Source organism: Panthera pardus, unplaced genomic scaffold, assembly GCF_024362965.1.
Source record: "Panthera pardus isolate Hobbes unplaced genomic scaffold, ASM2436296v1 HiC_scaffold_13, whole genome shotgun sequence".
Taxonomy (NCBI): Eukaryota; Metazoa; Chordata; class Mammalia; order Carnivora; family Felidae; genus Panthera; species Panthera pardus.
The window spans coordinates 40,973,532-40,993,536 of NW_026526688.1; the positions used below are offsets into that span (position 1 = coordinate 40,973,532).

Genomic DNA, 20,005 nt, shown 5'->3' on the forward strand with positions numbered 1-20,005 from the left:
TACTTAATGTGTGGCATTCTATTAAAAAGTACCAGGCAGGCCAAGAGCCAGTAAAAACAAAATGACCAAAAACAAACGGAAAGTATATACAATAGAAATAGACCCACAGAAGATCTAGCTATTGTAATGATCAGAATGAGGTTGAAAATTGCTAGGATTGATATATCAAGAAAGTATAGGCAAAAGTGGAGAACATAAATAAAAAAATGGAGAATTTCTCCAAATGCATTGATTTTATTTAAAAAAATATGAAAATTCTAGAACTTAAAAATACAATGACCAATATTAAGAACTCAACAGATTGAAGAGAAAATTTAGATAGATAGGTACATCATATACAGACTCATGCAAAAAGAGGCAAAAAAGATGAGAGGCAATACAGATGGTAAAGAGTGAAAAATTCTGACATATGTATAACTGAAATCCTAAAAGGAAAAGAGAGATAGGAAGATAGTGACCAAGAATTTTCCAAAACAGGTAAAAGATATTATGCCATAGATTCAAGGAATGCCATGAGAGGTACTCATCCCACTCAAGAACCCAAGTGAGATACATACAAAGAAAACCACATCTAGACATATCACAGGAAAACTGTTGAAAACTGAAGAAAAAAAAATACTAAAAGGAGCTAGAGGAAAAAAGACATTTCTTTCTTTCTTTCTTTCTTTCTTTCTTTCTTTCTTTCTTTCTTTCTTTTTGAGAGAAAAAGAGGGTGCAAGTGAGGGAGGGGCAGAGAGAGAGAGAATCCCACAGGGGACAGAGAGGGAGACAGAGGGAGGGAGAGACAGAGAGAGAGAAGTGGGGTTTACCTGAAGTGGGGCTGGAGCTCACCCAATGCAGGGCTCAGTGTTGTGACTGTGAGATCATGACCTGAACCAAAGTCTGATGCTTAACCAAGGAGCCACTCAGGCACCCCAAAAGATGTTATTTTTCAAAGGAGTGACAAAGGAATGATGAAAACCAGAGGACATCTTCAAAGTGCTGGGGGGAAAAACTTGCTAAATCAGAATGCTAAACTAGAATTACTATACTCAGTAAATATATTAAGGATAAAATGAAGTTTGTAGGCAAACAAAAATGGAGAGAACTTGTCACCAGCAGACCTGCTCTGAACACAAGAATTATTCAAACACAAGGCAAAAATTCCATTCAGAAGCACATAAATGCATATTGGAACAAGGTGTAAATAATGGGTAAATGTGTAGGTAAGCATAATGAGTACTGACTGTACAGAACACTGATTATAAAATCTTGCATGGCTTAAAATATATGTGCAATTAAAATCCATAACAACAATAAACAAAAAAGAGGAAGGGGTAAGTGGGAGCACAGTATTCTAAGGTTTTAGCATTCTTGGGGAAGTGGTAAAAGTAGTCATTTATAATATAGTGTAATAAGTAAAACAGGCATGTTGTAATGTAAGACTTCTAAGAGAATGTGTAATTAAGGGACATCTGGGTGACTCAGTCTGTTAAATGTCCTACTTCAGCTCAGGTCATGATGTAACAGTTTGTGAGTTCGAGCCCTGCATCAGGCTCTCTGCTGTCAGTGCAGAGCCTGCCCTGGATCCTCTGTCTCCCTCTCTCCCTGCCCCTGCCCTCCCCTGCCAAAATAAATAAAGATTAAAAAAAATAGTTATTTAAAAAAATAGGAGAATGTGTAATTAAGAAGTTAATAGAGGAGATTAATGGCATATTGAAAATATTTTAATTCAAAAGAAGGCAAGAAAGAACAGAATAAGGAATGTAAATAAGTGGGCAAAAGGAAATACCTAGTAAGATGGCATGTATAAATCCAAATACAGCAGTAATTATATTAAATATAAATGGACTAAAGCTTTTCCTGTTGAAACAAGGATAGAACAGCTCTCCAATTTTAGGTTTGGCTTAACTCTGCGTAAAATGTAGTTAACAAATACAACTGAAAAGTCAGAACTCCCAGAGCAAAATGTGGAAGAGGTAAGTAACTTTCAGCTGCCAATGCCACAAGGCTGAATTCTGCATAAAGTTTAACCAAGAAAAACTGGGGGCACTTGGGTGGCACAGTCAGTTAAGCATCTGACTTAAGCTCAGGTCATGATCTCACGGTTCATGGGTTCGAGCCCCGTGTCAGGCTCCGTAGGACAGTTCAGAGGCTGGAGCCTGCTTTGGAATCTGTGTCTCCTTCTCTCTGCCCTTTCCCCACTAGTGCTCTGTCTCTCTCTCTTTCAAAAATAAGTAAATGTTAAAAAAAAAAAAAGCAAAAGAGACAAACTGTCCTTTCAAGTCTGGGGTTGTTGTTTAACATGCAAAAGATGAGGACTTTAATATTTGTTGCAAAACTTTTATTTTGAGAAGACCTGAATGCACCATTACATTATGCAAATGTAAAAGCAAAGATTCTCTATGGAAGCTTTTTGAAATGCTAAACTGTGTTTTGTTGTTGCAAATAGTTTTAAATTTTTGCTACTGTGTGCCTAAACTCCAGTTTGGTCTTTTCACAGGATTGGCTATGAGTTAGTTTTCTTTCAAATTGTCCAAAGCAAACACAACTCATCTCTGTATTGTTTTTCTTGTGAAGACCACATACAAGTTTCAAATGAAGAACTCATTTTTCCCCTCCACCCAACACTACTTTTTTTTTTTTTTTTCCTGGATGTATTTCCTTTACAATGGCTCCCATTTTACCTGAGAGTACATCTGTCTGATTCATCCAAGATGGAAAATATCCTTTCTATAGATTATCTTGTGTCCCCAAATTTCTCTCCTCATTTGGGGATATGGCTTGGATATAAGTGATGAATGGTGATTCAGTAAATCTCACCACACCACACTTAGTTATCAGTGTCGGTACTGGATATTGAGTTGGCTGGGCTATCATCTGAAGATATATGTTATGTTATTACTGAATGATCTAGACAGTCTGTAGTGTAGAACAATAAGGCTAAGGATTGGAATGGAGAAAAGCTATAGAGAAAGGAAAGTAGAGGTCCAGGAATAAACAAGGCAGGGCTTGTGTTGGGGGTAAAAATTCCATCTTTTTTTAGTGGCTGAAAAAATTTTCATTCACTAGCAACATTTTTTTAAATGTGTATTTATTTTGAGACAGCTAGTGAGTGCGGGGTAGGGAGGAAGAGAGAGAGAGAGAGAATAGAATCCCAAGCAGTTTCCGTGGTGTCAGTGCAGAGCCCCATCCCAGGAACGTGAGATCATGACCGGAGCCAAAATCAAGAGTTGGAGGCTTAACTGAGCCACCCAGGCGCCTCTAATTTTTTTTTTTTTTTTTTTTTTTTTTTTTTTTTTAGTCTGTACTGCTTGTACAAGACTATGCTGCTGGAGATGCAAAGAGGCATCGCAGAAGAGCATATGTTTGGGAATAGAGTCATTAAATGTACGCAAGAGCAATGTATCAAGTGCCAAAGGAATAGGGCAAATGGTGAATACTATAAGAGTTCAGAAAGGAGATACACATTAAAACTAAGGCAGTGAGTGAGAGGGTGGTTTTACAAGGGAACGCTGAGATAACATGAGGTATGGGGAGGACAGTTTATACAGAGGGGTACACAGCAGTTAAAAGTCCAGTAGCAGGAATACACTTCCACTAAGAATTATTAAGCATTTAGTATGTCTTTTTGTCATTTACTGCAGAAAAAAAAAAAAAAAAACAACAACATATGACTCAATCTCTGCCTCAAGGAGTTTACTAGATGAGAGATAAGACAAAGAAACGTACATACCACCAGAAGACAGGCCATGAAAGGTGCCAGTTCGTGGTTCAGCTTTCAATTTGGAAAAGAGAAATTCTGCATAAGGAATGGGTAGAAGAAGACAAGCACTGGAACAAAAGAGATCAAGCCTTGAAACTCAGATGTGTGCCACAAAAGAGCTGTGTGACCTTGTGTAAGTCACTGGACCTGAGTCTTTGCTGTTTCTTTTAAAAACGACTTGGTAAGGTCCAACAAGCCTCTCGGATGTGGGGAGGATGAAGTCATTGTGGTGAAAGGGCTTCACACGGGTGTCTAAGTTTCCACCCTCTCCTCCCTCCTCATTGCACCTACTCTTTTTCCTACAGTAGGGTGACATGTGTGGGGTGCGATGGGAGCCAAAAGGGAATGATAAAGGGAGGCAACTTCCTCCCCGCTCTTTGTCCCCTCCCTGCTCCCCCAGCTCTTGACCTCGGGTTCCGGGAGAGTTACTGTGGAAGTGGGGTGTGAGCACAGAAGTGGGGAGGGAGGATCTGCTAACTGTAAACAGACATCATCAGGAGTTCAGATAGTCTGGCTACCGGATTTCCGTGCCATACTGAAGCCACCCCACCCATGCGCCTGCCCTCAGTTTCCCCAGCTGTGTAATGGGGATACACCATTTCCTTTTCCCGCTATCTGCCTGACCTAACCGCGTGAGAAAGACAAGAAGGAACCCCCAGTTCTTGGCCTCCAGCCCCATCAGGTCCTCCTCCCACTTTGGCTTTGGCCTTTTGTACCGGCCCCACGTGACCTGCCCGGCCGGCTCTTCCCTCCTGTCCCGCCCCGCCCTCCGGCCTTTCCCGGCTCTCGGCGCAGCTCTTCCCGCTCCTCGCCCGCCCCCCTCTCGTGCTCCCCCTTCTCCTTCCCCCACGCCTCCCTCCCAGGCTGTTACCGCTCCCTCCCCCAGGCAGCCGTTCCCTCGCGACGCTTCCCCTCCCCCCGCGGCTGTTCCGCCGCCTCGCCTCCCCTCCCCCCGGCCGGAGCTCACTGTCTCCAAGATGGCGGCCGTGTCAGTTTGGGGCATCTCCGCGGTCCGGCCCGGGGCTCCGGGATCCCGGCTCTCTTCTCCCCCGGTAAGTAGCCGAGGAGCCACCGGCGACTGCCCCTGCCCGTCGAGCCCGAGGCCGAGCCGCTCCGGAGCCGGCTCCGCCGCCTCGCGGGGTCGGCGGGCCGCTGCAGGCCCCGCCGCGGCCTGCGCCGCCTCCCGCTGCTCTGCGCCAGGCCTCGGGCTGGGGCGCCGAGGCCGCCCCCTCGCGCCCGGCCGGCGCCCGGCTCCCCCCGCCTTGCGGCCCGCGCGCCGCCCGCCGGCCCGGCGCTCGCGGGCCCAACGCCCCCGCCGCCCGCCCGCCGGCCGGGCCCAGCCCCGGGGAGCCGGCGGGTGGGCGGGCGGAGAGCGGCCCAGGCCGCGGAGCCTCGGGCTGGGCTGTGCCGGCGAGCCCGCTCTCCCTCGGGGGCGCGCCCACCGCCCCGGCCCCACCTGCGCCCGGCCGCTCGCTGCCCCAGGCCGGGCGCGGCCCCTGCTGCCCGCGCTCCCGGGTGCTCGCTCTCCGGCTCCGGCCGGGTGCGCGGAGATCCGAGCGGGGCTGAGGCTGCAAGTGGGGGTGACAGGCTGGCGGGTGTTGTGGTGCGGAGGAGGCAGCACGTGTGGTGTTGTGTCTGTCGGGCTGTCAGCCCCTGCGCTGGGAGGGGAAGCGGCGGCTGCCTGTCAACCTTCGGCCGGTTTGGACGGGAGCTGCCGGACCTGTCAGGCTTCTTGGGCAGCCTGCGTGCCCCAAACGCCTCCTTTGAATCGGCCTCTGTGGGGCTTAGGATTTGGAGGAACCGGGAATGGGAGATACATTGCTCTTAACTCTTTCACGTGATTTCATTGTTAACTTAGTCTTTGGGTTCTGTTTCCATCTGATGGGTACGGCGAAGCTACCCGTTGGCAAGCTGCAGGGTTGTGCAGTTTGAAGTTTTTAAAGTTTCTCGCTCTTTAAAAAGAGAGCGCGAAGATGTGTTTGGGGGTGGGGAATCCAGACCGGGGAAGGACTGTCGGAAGCAAGGAGTAGTTTTTCTCTAGCCGCTGGTGTACTTTCAGAGAGTTAAAGTTCAAGTCTGCAGGCTCTTTACTGTCTGAAGACCGAAAACCCTGGCCTGAGAGACAATGAGTAGCTGTCATTCATTCTTTCACCTGCGAGCATAATCAATTAGGACGTTCTCGGCTTCTTAAACTCAGATTGTAGCTTCTCCTTCAGTTTAGCGTTAATGCCTACGTAATGAACGTTCTTGGAGTAATAATACTATGATTTCTATCCTCTGGAGACTCTCACCAGAATGAAGCATAGCTCTCTCAGGGGGCTTCTTTTTAGCCAGCTAATTTAAAAATAAATCTTGGCTCAAGTTTGAGTGTTTACTTCAGCCTTTTTCGTTCCTATCAGAGTTTATAGCACTGTAGCTTTTCTAATATCTGTTTTGCTTTTGGTTTTAATATTAATTTTAAGAATAATTGCTGCGGGAGCCATTTTTCATATAATTTTTTAGGGTGTAATGTAAATGCTTCTCAGAATAAGAGCAGACGTCCTAAAAATCACGTAAGTTACATTTATTTTTGGAAGCAAAGAAGTTAATTGGTTTCAGAATTCGTTATTTTGGTGATTTTTAAAAAGATCTGTATCTGCCAGATTCTTTTGTCTGAAAGAAGAATATTGACTTTGATCCTGGAGAGGCAATGTATTTATGTGTTTGTGTTTTACTCTTTCACGTTCATTTCAGGACAGAAATCTTGAATCTATGAGATCTTCTCTTTAGACCTGCCGACAGGCAATATTGTGCATTTGACATGTGTGTGCATTTGAACCCTGTGATTCTGGGCCTTTCTCATTTCTAGTTGCTGTATCTGTAGCTCGGTTATGAACATTTTGACAGTTGTTATTCCTGCCGTTATATTGAATATTAGTGTTTTAGTTTGGTTTAGGAGAAGCTATCAGCATGTTATTCTTGAAATTTGAATGAAATTGGATTATTTTAAAATTCTTTAAGCACTTCTGACACTTGATGATTTTCAATATTTTTGTTTCCATTTGCAGTGTTTACTTAAAATATGAACTTGATCTGTGTAAATAGTATTTTTTTAATATAAAATAGTTAAAATTTTCTCAACGGTTTTCTTCCTTATTTTATTGACTGTTTTTATGCAGTCTGAATGTCTGGAATTTTGAAAGATGAAAGATTCACTCTTACTTTCATTGCAGGATTCTTTCTACTAATCCAGATACTTGTTGAAGTGCTGAATAGTTTCTTGGGGAAAGATGACAAGGAAGAGTTTGAATTCATAGACTGGTGAGCAGAGATTGTGGAGTACAGAATAGTCAGCACCCCTCTGGTTAGTTGTAGCCTAAGGTCATTCATAGTATATCTCATCTTATATACCTGTTGTATCCTAATTATTCATCTTTTTTTCATTTTTATTCCAATCCTTTACATACTTACATACATAATTGTTTCAGAATGTTGATAGAAACTTGTTAAAACTCTACAGGTGCTCAATAAACATTTGCTATTTGATTGTTTTTAAAGATTAGGATGTTTCATTTATAGCTTATTTACAAAGTGGGACTTGATAGGAAACTGATCTTGTTTTAATTGTTTTTCAGGCATAAGATGCACATTTTTCTGCTGGGAATGAGATGTTCTTGAGTTCTTACAAGTTCATGAAGAGACCCATGTGTGGTGCTATTGAGAAATTTATTGGGAAATTTGAAGACATTTCAAATAACAGGTTGTTTTGGTTTCTAAAGTAAAAGTGAGGAGGCACTCTGTTTTGTGCAAGGAGGAAGGACTCAGGCCAGAAAACTTGTATGCTATGGTTAACTGGTTCCCAGCTTCCGAGAATGTTGTTTTCCATGGTATAAAACTTACTCAGCATCAGGATAAGGGATAACGACTCTATGGATATACAGAATCCTTCACCATGGTAAAACTCGCTAACCCGCTGTATACGGAGTGGATTTTGGAGGCCATCAAAAAAGTGAAGAAGCAAAAACAGCGTCCTTCAGAAGAAAGGATATGCAATGCAGTGTCTTCATCCCATGGCTTGGATCGTAAAACTGTTTTAGAACAATTGGAGTTGAGTGTTAAAGATGGAACAATTTTAAAAGTCTCAAATAAAGGACTCAATTCCTATAAAGATCCTGATAATCCTGGGCGAATAGCACTTCCTAAACCCCGAAACCATGGAAAATTGGATAATAAACAAAACGTAGATTGGAATAAACTGATCAAGCGGGCAGTTGAGGGCTTGGCAGAGTCCAGTGGCTCAACTTTGAAAAGCATTGAACGTTTTTTGAAAGGTCAGAAGGATGTGTCTGCATTATTTGGAGGCAGCGCTGCCTCTGGCTTTCACCAGCAGTTACGATTGGCTATTAAACGAGCCGTTGGCCACGGCAGACTCCTTAAAGATGGACCTCTTTATCGGCTCAACACTAAAGCAACCAGTGTGGATGGGAAAGAGAGTTGTGAGTCTCTTTCCTCTTTACCTCCAGTGTCACTCCTTCCACATGAAAAGGATAAGGTAAGAGTGGTATACGCATCAGTGTTCATAGAGCTGAAGATATAGCATGCTACAAAGTCATGTTTCTAGGAAGTATGTAGAAGTTATGTTCAAGTTTTGCGTTTGGGGACTTAGGGAATGATCATCTTTGGTTTTTTATTGGTAAGTTGTTGGAATTCAGTAGATACCAGTTGCCCTGATACTTTGAAATATTTGACACCTGACATTCAGAGTGTATTGATGTACCGAAAAGAACAGATTTAGAGTTTAAAAGTAGCATTCAACTTTAAGGCTGTTATAAGTTCTTAGAATATCTTACTGCTGGAAGTTGATGAGCACTCCTAAATGTTCGAGGCTTGGATTTGAAACAAGCAGGTGACTCTAAGAACCTTTTTCCTTTTTTTCTTTTTTCTTGCACATTACCATTAGGAAGGAGTGAGACTGAGTCTCCTGACTCATCCGTAGTTGTAGCTAAGCAAATTTATCAATTCTTATTTTTGTCGTATTCTAACTTTTTGTCATGTATTCTTTGCATATGATGAAGTCCTAAGTGTTATTTATGAGTGGTGTAACTACATGGGTCAGGAAAAAGTATCCTATATTCCTAAAGTTCTGTGGGAGTTTTGGTACACAGTGGTAATGTGCTGTGTTTTATGCTGTTATTTTGTGCAGTTAAAAAAGTATGCTAAGAAACAGCAAATTTTGGCCTTTCAATAGATATTAGGAGATGAAGAGAATTTTGTCAGTAGCAGTTTTTTACATTGACCTAGTGTCTTAGCTGTGAATTTATTTCAAGTGTTCTGAATTGTAGTTGTGGGGAGAGTGGTAGTACTTAATGCACATTTTAGTATACAATAGTAAAATAATCTTTATTTTGCCTAAGATCATGGAAGCTAGGATGAGAAGATTGTAAAGTTAACACTGAATGTGTTTAAAAATACTTGAGGTTCAGTCTAAATTTATTGCAGTTAGTAACCCAGCTATAGATTTTTGTTTAAATAGCAACGAAAAATAACAGTATTTTTCTTTGATGAAGTTTTAGAGATCTATTTTAAGGTTCAATTTTCCCTGTGAACTTTGAAATGGAAACATTATCTTAACCATTATTACTCTTGAAATTATTCTGTTAGAATGGTTGTGTGTCATTTGAGCATTTTATTTAAAAGTGTGGTATTAAAATTTCAAGGTGGACAAATAACTGAAATGCTTTACTCTGTAGTCCAGTGCTGTAAGAACTCTTACTGTAAGAGCTGTTTCTGATCACATATGGCTGAAGTTAAGTGAAATGTAATGGTTGATTCCAAAAATTGTTACCAAATGATTTACAGGTTAACTGCATGGAAACGGGAAACAATTTATAGTTTAGAATGAATTCAGTGTTATATCAGTGAATTAGGTATTATAAATTTTTTGCCAGAACACCTGGGTGCTTGCTTTTACTATAATTTCCCTTGCTTGAATTAGATATTTTAATTTTTGAAAATATTAGGCATATATAAAGTATCAATTGTGTATGTATTTTTAAAAGGTAGCCAGTATAGTGCACTATGGGACAAATGTAAGTTTTGTCACCCTGGGATTTTACTTTTGAAAGGGGACCTTGAGAACCATCTTATTTTGCAGTTGGGCTGAGACCTCTATATTTAAAAAAAAAAAAAAAAAAGCTTAATCCAGTAGAGATTTGTTGGTTGACTTTAGTTAGAAATATCTTTTAGGTTACATAACTGTAATATATAGTGTTGTTAACTGAAGTAACTAAATTTGGAGTATACATTTAAGAATGTATTTTGAGTTTTGTTGAATAGACTTCTATATATGTGTATGGGTCTGAATTAAAAACTAATTTTATGATATCTATGGAGTTAGAGTTGATGAGATCTGCTATATATTTTTAAATAGTTTTATTTTAAGTAGTGAATTTCCTGAGTGACTTCCCCCAAAGATAAGAAAAGCTCACATTCAAAATCATAATATGGTGAGGAATTACTCCTCTGAACAGATTATATGTTTGTTCTTTTTATTGTATTTTACGTACTTTCCTTTCTCTTTTAAAAATTGATTGGTTTGCTGTTATGAACCTAGATATTCTCAAAAAAATTATACAGAGTGTATTTGACAGTGATGGAGAAAGGAAAAGATAGGCCAGAAGTACTTTCACATTTAGGCCTTAATTAATTCAGCAAATGGTTATTGAGTGAGTACCTATTGTGGGCCAGGCACTCTGGAACTGAATTGGCATTATCTCAAGTTCCTCTTTATTTTTTTCTGTATCAATGTTTAACTTTTATTGCTTGGAGATACCAGCCTTTGGAAGGAACCGTAGAATTGTATGTTAGATTTTCAGCAACTGAGTAGTGTTTGCTGCTTTTTGTGGGATCAGCTGTGTAGAAGTAGTTCTTTTTTTTTTTAAGAGTTTTTGTGAACACACTTGAACTTAAGTGTGTTTTCACACTGATAAATAGGAAAATCCATGGGATACTATGATCTAAAAGTTTAATCTATGTTGTAAGGGAAATTTCTGAGCTAGCTTTAGGGTTGTGGTAGTTTATGGTAAGTGTATTTAACTTGATGTGTTTACTATGTGCCACACATTACTTTAAAGCTATACATCTATTAACTCATTTAATTCTCATACATATCCATGAAGTAGGTACTGTTATGTTACAAGTGAAGAAACTGAGGCATAAAAGAGGTTTACTAATTTCTCTAAGTCGCAGAGATATTAAGTGGCAAAGCTGGGATTTGAACTTGGGCAGTCTGGCTCCAGTCTTTGTAACAGCTTTAGCTACCTCCTGCCTCTTGGGAGTTGTTACATACAGTGCCTGACACTGCACTCAGGTACACAGTTGTGAATATTTTTGGTGTTAATTCCATAGCACATTCTCTAATTATGAAAGGCCATATGTCCTTCTACCTCCTACCCCTTCTTGGTTTGTGTCCTTTTTTTCTCTTTCTATCATAGAATGAATTCTAAAACTGACTTTGAATCAGTGATAAGAATGTATCAGAAACCAAAGATTATGAAAAATCTAGTTTTGTGTGCCTGAGATCTATAAAAAAATAATTTTGTTTACATGACATTTTATTTCTCTTAAAGATAATTTCTGTGCTTATTAATTTTCATTTTATTTATCACTGAAATTTTCTAATTTGCACTTTGGGATTTGTTGCATGGTTGTAAGTAGAGTGCTTTCATTTTGGACCAAATGTTGCTTTCCCTTGAATTGTGGCATATAGGTGAGAGTGATAGTGTGACACTGGCTTAAATAACAATTTGCTTTTTGAAAATTTATTTGCTTTTGAAAGATTTTACTGTAAGATAATTTGTTCATTTATTTCATTTATTCATATAACAAACATTTAGATGCCTACCGTGAACAATGAATTTAGGATTTAGGTCTTGTTGAGGATTAAGGTAGAGAGATGTGAAATAAATATTTTTGGAATTATTTTTTAGTTTATGAAATACAGCTTTTAGTTTATACATTCTTTTTTGTCATATCAATTAAGCATTGTGAATCTCAGAAATAATGAGATGTTTCTTGGGTGGGGCTGTATTATTTGAGGTTGTGATGGTCTATTTAAAAAATTATCTTGGGGCGCCTGGGTGGCTCAGTCGGTTGAGCGTCCGACTTCAGCTCAGGTCACGATCTCGCGGTCCGTGAGTTCGAGCCCCGCGTCAGGCTCTGGGCTGATGGCTCAGAGCCTGGAGCCAGCTTCTGATTCTGTGTCTCCCTCTCTCTCTGCCCCTCCCCCATTCATGCTCTATCTCTCTCTGTCTCAAAAATAAATAAATGTTAAAAAAAAAAATTAATTAAAAAATTATCTTTAGGGGCACCTGGGTGGCTCAGTTGGTTAAACATCTGATTCTTGATTTTGGTTCAGGGCATGATCTCACTGTTGGTTCATGAGATCGAGTCCCCGAGTCCCCCTGCTTAGGATTCTTTCTCTTTCCCTCTTTTTCTGCCCCTCCACCCCTCTAAAAAAATAAATAAACACCAAAAAAAATTATCTTTAGACAGTGAGTCTTGGAAGGAACCTTTTCAGGAATAATTTTCACCTTGATATCAAATTTCTGGGTTCATTTTACACACAGAAAAATCTAGCTTATGTTCCTTCTTACTAGTCCAGAAAACTGTACTCTTAATGATAATTAACCATGTCATTGAAATGTTATTTTGTGGAGTAGTATTGTGGAACAGAGTTATAATTTGCGGAAGCATTACAATTGGAAAGGGAAGAGAAAGTATTGTCAACTAATGTTATTGTTTAGTTATTACCATATTTAGGTAACTTAGAGTAGAAAGATCAAGCGATACATTTAAAACCTTCTAAGTTACGTCAGTACAGTAAACTCTTAGTATACTGAATCCAAATTATTTTTCTTAGTGGAATTTGACATTTTAAATTTGTAGAATAAATGGGACTTTGACAGGAACTTAGATTTTTGATGTAGGGATGCAAATATGTTTTCATATTTGAAAACACTGAGTTAAGAATAATAAAGCTTTGATTTAGCTATTTGGAAATGGCCTTTATAGTAAGATTGATGCTACATCAATTTTCGGTGACTCTAATTGGACTGTGAGGAAAAGCTGGCTAGAAATAAAAAATAAAAATTTGTTACTAACAATTTATCGAGGTAGATTAAATATAAATGGGGTTAGGAATTGACTTTGTCTCAGCAGACTTGTTCTTATTTAAAAAAAAAAAACAACCCAGAAATTTAAAAATAATTCAGGCAGAGATATATTTATAATGCAGTATTTATTTAAATTCAATCAACTGTACAGGTAATTTTTGGTCTTCTAGTTAGCTTGTGAGCTCTGTGTGTTTTGGTAATTTTCAGTCCATGACACACCCTTGAAAGAAAATTTGAGCTACTAAAGCAACCTTTGGTTTAGCCATTGCTAATCAAAACTTCTATACCTAGCCAATGCACACAACCTAAACATTTTTCTTACACTTAACAGTTACTAGCACTCTACTTTTTTTTGGACTAATTTCTAATAAATTGATGAAATAAAGGGAAGAAATTAATGAAGACATCAGATACTACAAAGTGCTTCAGGAATAGGACCTAGAGGATCTAACCATTTTGACCTTTCTTTGCCCTGTATCAGTAGGCCAAGGGAATGTAAGCAGTTGCTTATAGAAACCTATTAATAGCTAACATTTGTTAAAGGGCTAACAATGCATTGAGTACTGTTCTGAGTGCTTTGACATGTTTTCTTATTGAAGGCTCAGAAGAATTTGAGATGGTTAAATTTTATAGGTGTAATATATATAATAGCCATTTAATAACATTTAATAATACAGGTTTTCATTATGGCTTCTCATAAAACACCAAATGGAAAATGTATGCAAAATACATTATCTTCTTGTCTTTGCTGCCTGTTTTTTATTTAGTTCATCCTGACATATGAGCCAGTGTTTTTTTATATTACACTTATCTTTAATATTATGAAAGCAAATAGATAATAGGATTTTTTTTCTTTCTATTTACAGTATTGGAGAAAGTATATTTTCTATACTGACTTGGATCTTAGCTATATAAGAGGACTGAATCTGGCTGCCATGTTGGCTGGTTAAAGTAGAATTAAGAAGATTTTTAAAAGTGAACTGGGAAGTGTTAAAATTAGAATAATGAATACTTTTCATGTTCTGATTTAAACATTTTTAAAGAAACAAATGATTGTTATGCATAGGAATTAAGAGCCTCCTTCTGGTAAAGTTGTTTACCAATTGGCTACTTATGGGTGGAGTCAGTTCACAAAGGACCTGCAGCAGATGAATTAGACCTGTAGCGACTTCACCCTTCTGCTTTTCCCAGCTGGAGCAGGATTAGGACTCATTCAGCTGCAGCTGGTTCCCAGGAAAATCTAGACTGCTTCTTCTGGTGTTTTCCTTTGACAGGAAAGTCATAGTTCCCGACAGATGGCTTTCATCAGCACTGTACATAACTGTAAATTCAAGTCCAAAGAACTACTCTCAACTTCATTAGGGAACAGGCAAAGAAACTGTTTGTAATATGGTATTATTTGGTTAAGGGTTGAAATTAAGCATAGGGATTATAGTGGTGTAGTATTTCAATTTGCAGAATGCCATTCTGGGTCAAAATAGTTTTTAACTGCTGGCAATTAAAAAAAAAAAAAAAAAGACCTAAGGAAAAATAAGTCTAGCTATGGTGTTAGGTATATTTTATACTTGGATTATATTATGCTTACAAAGTACAGATAAATTCTTTGAAAAAAAGAATCTTTTGCATTTTGTAGAATTTTGAGCCAGTAACAGTCTTGGATAACAGTATTTCTAATCTTATTTCATGAATAGAGAAATTGAGGGTTAAAGAGATTTAAGTGTCTAGTTCAGTGCCATGCAGCAGGTTAATCTGGGAGAAAGTGGTCAGACCCTTCTCAGTTCTTTGCTTTTTTTTTCATTAGGCTGTAGTACTGCTTTAAAGTGTTAGAGAGCAACAAGTATAAAATAATGTATTTCTTAATGGAAACCATAGAATAAACTCTGGTCTAGAGAGTTTTGGTGGTTTTTATAAACCACAAATATGTAAATCAGCTTGTTTCAGTGTTTGAAGATAGCTGTACATTCTTGAAAGTTGAAGCAATATTTTATCGTTTTGTAAAAGACTGCTTTCTTATGGTCCACATTAGAGGAATTAGAAAGTGGTCCTCTGTTTTTAGGTATGTATCAGAAGAACATGTTGAGCTGCCATAATGCTGGAAGAGAAAGTACTTGAATTTTGAAAGAAAAAAAAAAGGTCTGCTTATAGTTAAGTCTGATTTTCAGAAAGTTGACAACATAGATCTTTGGAGTGACTTGGATAATTGGTTAGAACTTAAAATGTTTAGGACTGAGATAGAAAGGTACAAGCTTTTCTATTAATGAAGTAATTCTTATTAAAGTCATTAAATATGGGGAAAACAAATGTAGAGTCTACCATGCATTGTTATGTATACATAGAATCTTAATTCTGGGTGATGATTTGTAATAGGAAACAAACCTTAAAAGAGAAGGCAGCAAACAGATTATGTTTGTCTTTTTTGGTCGTTTTGACTAACAGTTCATCTCTGCATTATTTTACTTTGTGGTAAAATTTTGCAGTGCGTTACGGTAATGGCAAATAAAGATTGAGATTGGAGACAGTTATTTATACAATAACTGGGTGGTTTTAAGATTATTGGTAAAACTGATTAGGGAGAAAATGACGTGGAAAGAAAATCTGTCAGCTAAAAAACTTAAAATTTTTGTATGTGTGAAAGAAGACAGCTGATTCCTTTGCCATTTACCTTTCGTGCAGAAGGTAGAGATTCCGTGTGTGTGTGGCAAGGGGTGGGGGGTGATGTTATCATGCTTATATTATAGGCTGCTTTTTCCTCCAGGGAATTGTGAACTGTAGTTGACCTGGAGAGGTGCTGTTAAGTTGGTTTTCAATTCTTTCTGCTTAGTAGACTGCAGGTTTTTCTTTTTCTTTCATTGGCTACAGTGAAGCATTTAACTCCTGAGTTTTCTAGAACCTGTAACAGAACCCTTAGAAACATTATTAAATTTTTTTGTGTGTTGAGTGTGATGCTGTGCTTTAGGGTGGTTTCCCAACTTTTCTGTTGAGCATATCTTTAAATATCTGACTTAGGGTTTAGATCCTCTTTTACCATTTTCCTGCTTTAGTTATTTAATTTCTTCTCATGCCAGTAAATTCTTACTTAAATTTGTAACTTAAATCTAAAGCAGTGATACTAAATCCATTTTTGACCCAAGGAGCCTCAAAAAATAGACACCAGGGCAGTTAAATTTAGCAGTGGGGCCCAGATATGAGATTTTTAAAATTTTGTTTTGTTTTGAGGTCGCCATGTGCATCTTCAGTACAGCCAGGGTTGAAAACCCTCTATTTGAACTTGCTGAGGGGGTTAGGACAGAAGCAGATGCTTTTTACCTAATCATCGAAATTCAGACAAATTCATGAAACAACATACTTCACCCCCACTCTCATGAACACACTTTGAACCAGGACAGTGTACTTATGGAAACCTAAATTTTGTTTTATCCTACTTCCTGACCATAAGTGCCCTAATGTTTCACCTTTCTCTCCTACGCACCTGCTCTTTTTTTCCCGTCAGGGTCTCATTTGGTGCATATTCTGGAGAAGGTTCCATGTGTGAGTTTGATGGGTGCCCCCCTCCCACCACTCTAATGCTTTTCTTCTAATTGCTTGGCCTTATGGTTTATCACCTCAGTTACTCGCTTTACTCCTCCAATTGGCAAACCCCAGACTTGACATTAAGCCAATCATTTTTCTCTCCCTGCTTCTTATGGGACTGTTTATCATTTTGAAGAAAATTACACGAACCATGTGGTGGGATGCCACTTACAAATTTGTAACATCTAATCAGTTCTGTTTTGGGATGTATGTCTGTGTCTTTAGTGTGTTCTCTCTGCAGCAGTTCAGTATTTCCTCCAGCCCTTTCGCTTTTCTCATCGTCAGCTGACCCTCCTGTATTCTCCTTCACAGAATGGAATCTCTCTGGCCATATGAGCTCATTCAGTTTATACCCCTCCCACACAAACCTACATACGTCTGTATGTATTTTACCCCCTTTGCTACCTTTTCAGAGGTTATAAAAGAAGTGTCTTGTCTAGAGCTCATCTCTCTGTGTATAGGAATCTGTTCTCTCCTGTCTCGGGGGCTTTGTTCCATCAATAATATTCCCAGTCTTCCCCTTAACATGGGGAAGTCTCTCCCATCAAATTAGAGTAAAAGCAAACAAAAACACTGCTCCAAATCCTTCTCTACATCTATACTCTATTGTCTTCCCTTCATTTTGAAACTCCTTGAGAAAAAGTCTGTATTCATTCCATATCTGTTGCAATCTGCCCTTTGGCCTAGAGCACCATTGGAAACAGCTCTTATGGACAGTTTTCAGTCTTTATGTTACCTGACTTCTCTGCAGCATTTATGGTTGTTAACCATTCTCTCCTCCCTTGACCTCTGGGATAATTTTTTGCTAGGTGTCTGTTTCTGCATCTTTCTGATTATTTTCAGTTTACTGGCTCCTTATCTTTTGCCTGAATCTTATATATTGGACTCCCTAAGGTCCTGATCTGTGCCTACTTGTTGTTTCAACCATTTGAGTTCTGTCTAGACTTAACTTTCACTATACTAATGACTAAATTCATAATCCAGACCTCTCTTTTGAGCTGTAGACTTGTATATCCCACAGTGTAGTGTCTTTTCTCAGCCATTTCAAATTCAGTGATGACCCAGATGGAATTTATCACCTTCAACTTGTTCTTTTGATTTCTTACTGTGGTACAAGACATTGATATTGACTCTGATTCCTAAAAGAAACTTTGGTATTATCTTCTACACTTCACTTGCACTTCTTTTGGATTCAGCTCTAGTCTGCCCCCAGTCTTTTCTGCTTCTTTAACGTCTTTTAATTAACTGCTATTCCAGCTGCTACTCTCTCAGTGCAGGTCCTTGTCATTTCTCTCCTGATTTACCTCAGTAGTTTCCTCATTGGTGTTCCTTCCTCCAGTATCCTTTCCCTCCAGTCCACATTATTGCCAAGAATGATCTTGTTAAGAAGTGATTAAGAACACAGGCCCAAGAACCAGACCATCTGGGTTTGCATCCCATATTGGCAGCACTTGCTTTATGGCCTTGGGTAATTTGCTTAATTTTTCTTTGCCACATTTCTTTCTATAAAATGGAGATAATACAGTACCTATCTCAAAATGAAGTTTTGAAGATTTAATGAGTTAATATGTATCAGTGTTGTCTAATAGTGCTTTGTGTGATGATGGAATGAATGTTCTATGTCTGTGCTCACTACAGTAGCCACTGGCCATATGTGGCTCTTGAAATGTGGTTGTTTGACTAAAGAACTTTAATTTAATTTAATTTAACTGAAATAGCCATATGTCTAATAGTTACTGGACAGTACAGAATACATAAAATCCAGTGCTCTATAAATACTAGCTGTTATTACCATCTTTCTGAAGTTAAACTTACTTCTCTGGTTAAAATTCTTTAGTGCCAAATTCTTTGGTATAGAGTATATAGTTTTTAACCCCCTTCACCCCATCGCATTGCTCTGAACTTGTCTACTGCTATTTCTTATGCCCTCTGTGTTCCACTATTCTAGTGGTTTTCAAAGTGTTGTCCCAGGGGTTAGAAGTAGTAGTGTCACCTGAAAATGTTTGAAATGCAGATTCTTGGGCCATATTCCAGGCATACTGAATCACAAACTGGGGGGTGGGGTCTAGCAACTTGTATGTTAATAAGCCCTCCAGGTGATTATGATGCATGCTAAGGTTTGAGAACCACTGTACATCCCAAACTACTTGCAGTTCCTCAGATCCACCTTGTTTTCTATTGCTCTTGTTTTTCTCCTGTCTGGAATGATTATCCTTTCTCTTTTCTTCACTGATTAGCTCTTATTTAATCTTGCAGGCTTAATTTAGGCATATCCTCTTTCCATTTCTTTCTTCATTATTACTCATCCTGCTTCCAGGGTGACTTAGTGCTCTTTATGCCTCTGAGATCCTGTACATGCCTCCATCGTAGCCCATTTTATATTGTATTGTTGCTTTAGCTTGTCTCCTACTAGACAGGGAATTTAGGATCTTGTTTTTTTGTCTTTGTATCCCTATCTGGCACAATGTCTGGTATGCTTTGTAAGTATGTATGGAACATTTTCAGGTGCCAGCACAGTGATTAAGTCCTGGGTAAAGGACATACTGTCTGTGTAATTAACACAGTGATAAGGGCTCTGATGGGGTAAAACCGAGTGCTGTGGAAACACAGGAAGGGGTGGAGAAAACTAGGGAAGTCTTCTCAGAGGAAGTCACATGTGAGAGGTTAGTGAGGTGGGGAAGCAAATGGGTGGGGTGGGAAAGAGTGGTTCCTGCAGAGGGAACAGCATGTACAAAGGCCTAGAAGCAAAACATTGTAGGCTCTTTATAAATGTTTAATTGAATATGAATAAAGAACCAAATCACACATCTAACTTTTAGATCTTAGTTTTGGAGTCACTACCCTCCCCAGCAAACATTAGTTAGCATTTATTCTTGATATACTGCTTTCTTTGAGATGATGGTAAGGTGTGATAGGGTAACCTCCAAGCCAGCAGGATACATATATGTGTGTGTGTGTGTGTGTGTGTGTGTGTGTGTGTGTGCGCGCGTGCGCGCAGCGCGCGCGCACACGTGTTTGCTAGCCTTTTAGCGGTAGAAGATAGGATTTGTTTCATCTGAATTATTCTGCAGCGTGAGTATACATCAGTGGTGGCTGAGGTAAACGCATTGCTCTCATTGCTTAAGAATAGACCAAGATTTGGGGCGCCTGGGTGACTCAGTCAGTTAAGTGTCTGACTTGGCTCAGGTCATGATCTCACGGTTTGTGAGTTGGAGCCCACGTTGGGCTCTGTGCTGACAGCTCAGAGCCTGGAGCCTGCTTCAGATTCTTTGTCTCCCCCTCTCTGCCCCTTCCCCACTTTCGTTCTGTCTCTCAAAACTAAATAAAAATTAAAACAAAAAAAAAAAGAATAGAGCAAGATTTTAAACAAGCAACTTGAAACTTAAGAGCACTGACAAAGCATATCATTAAGAAGGCTGAAAGGCTACCAGCATGACAGCCACAGCTGTTGGTACTTTTGTAGCTCCACTCTGTATTGGCCCTTTTTGCCCTTATTGCTGCCACCCTAGGTTTCCTGTTGGTCTCATTAACCCTCCAT

The 20,005-nt window shown here is 39.2% G+C and overlaps 2 protein-coding genes across 6 annotated transcripts in view; one reads left to right on the forward strand and one right to left on the reverse strand.

The window, feature by feature from the left end:
* The window catches only part of AP3M2 (adaptor related protein complex 3 subunit mu 2), a 109,013-nt gene extending 104,095 nt beyond the window's left edge, over positions 1-4,918 (reverse strand). Inside the window, exon 1 of the mRNA XM_019440686.2 lies at positions 4,713-4,918. The gene's annotated coding sequence lies outside the window, so the exon portion shown is untranslated. The remainder of the gene's footprint in view (positions 1-4,712) is intronic.
* KAT6A (lysine acetyltransferase 6A) overlaps positions 4,678-20,005 on the forward strand; it is a 114,053-nt gene continuing 98,725 nt past the window's right edge. For 3 of the 5 annotated variants that reach the window (XM_053901020.1, XM_053901023.1, XM_053901024.1), the window contains exons 1-2: positions 4,678-4,797; positions 7,360-8,276. In XM_053901020.1, coding sequence (XP_053756995.1) covers positions 7,677-8,276 — 600 coding nt within the window. In that variant the 5' untranslated portion in view covers positions 4,678-4,797; positions 7,360-7,676. The other 2 variants (XM_053901021.1, XM_053901022.1) reach the window with 2 other exon arrangements.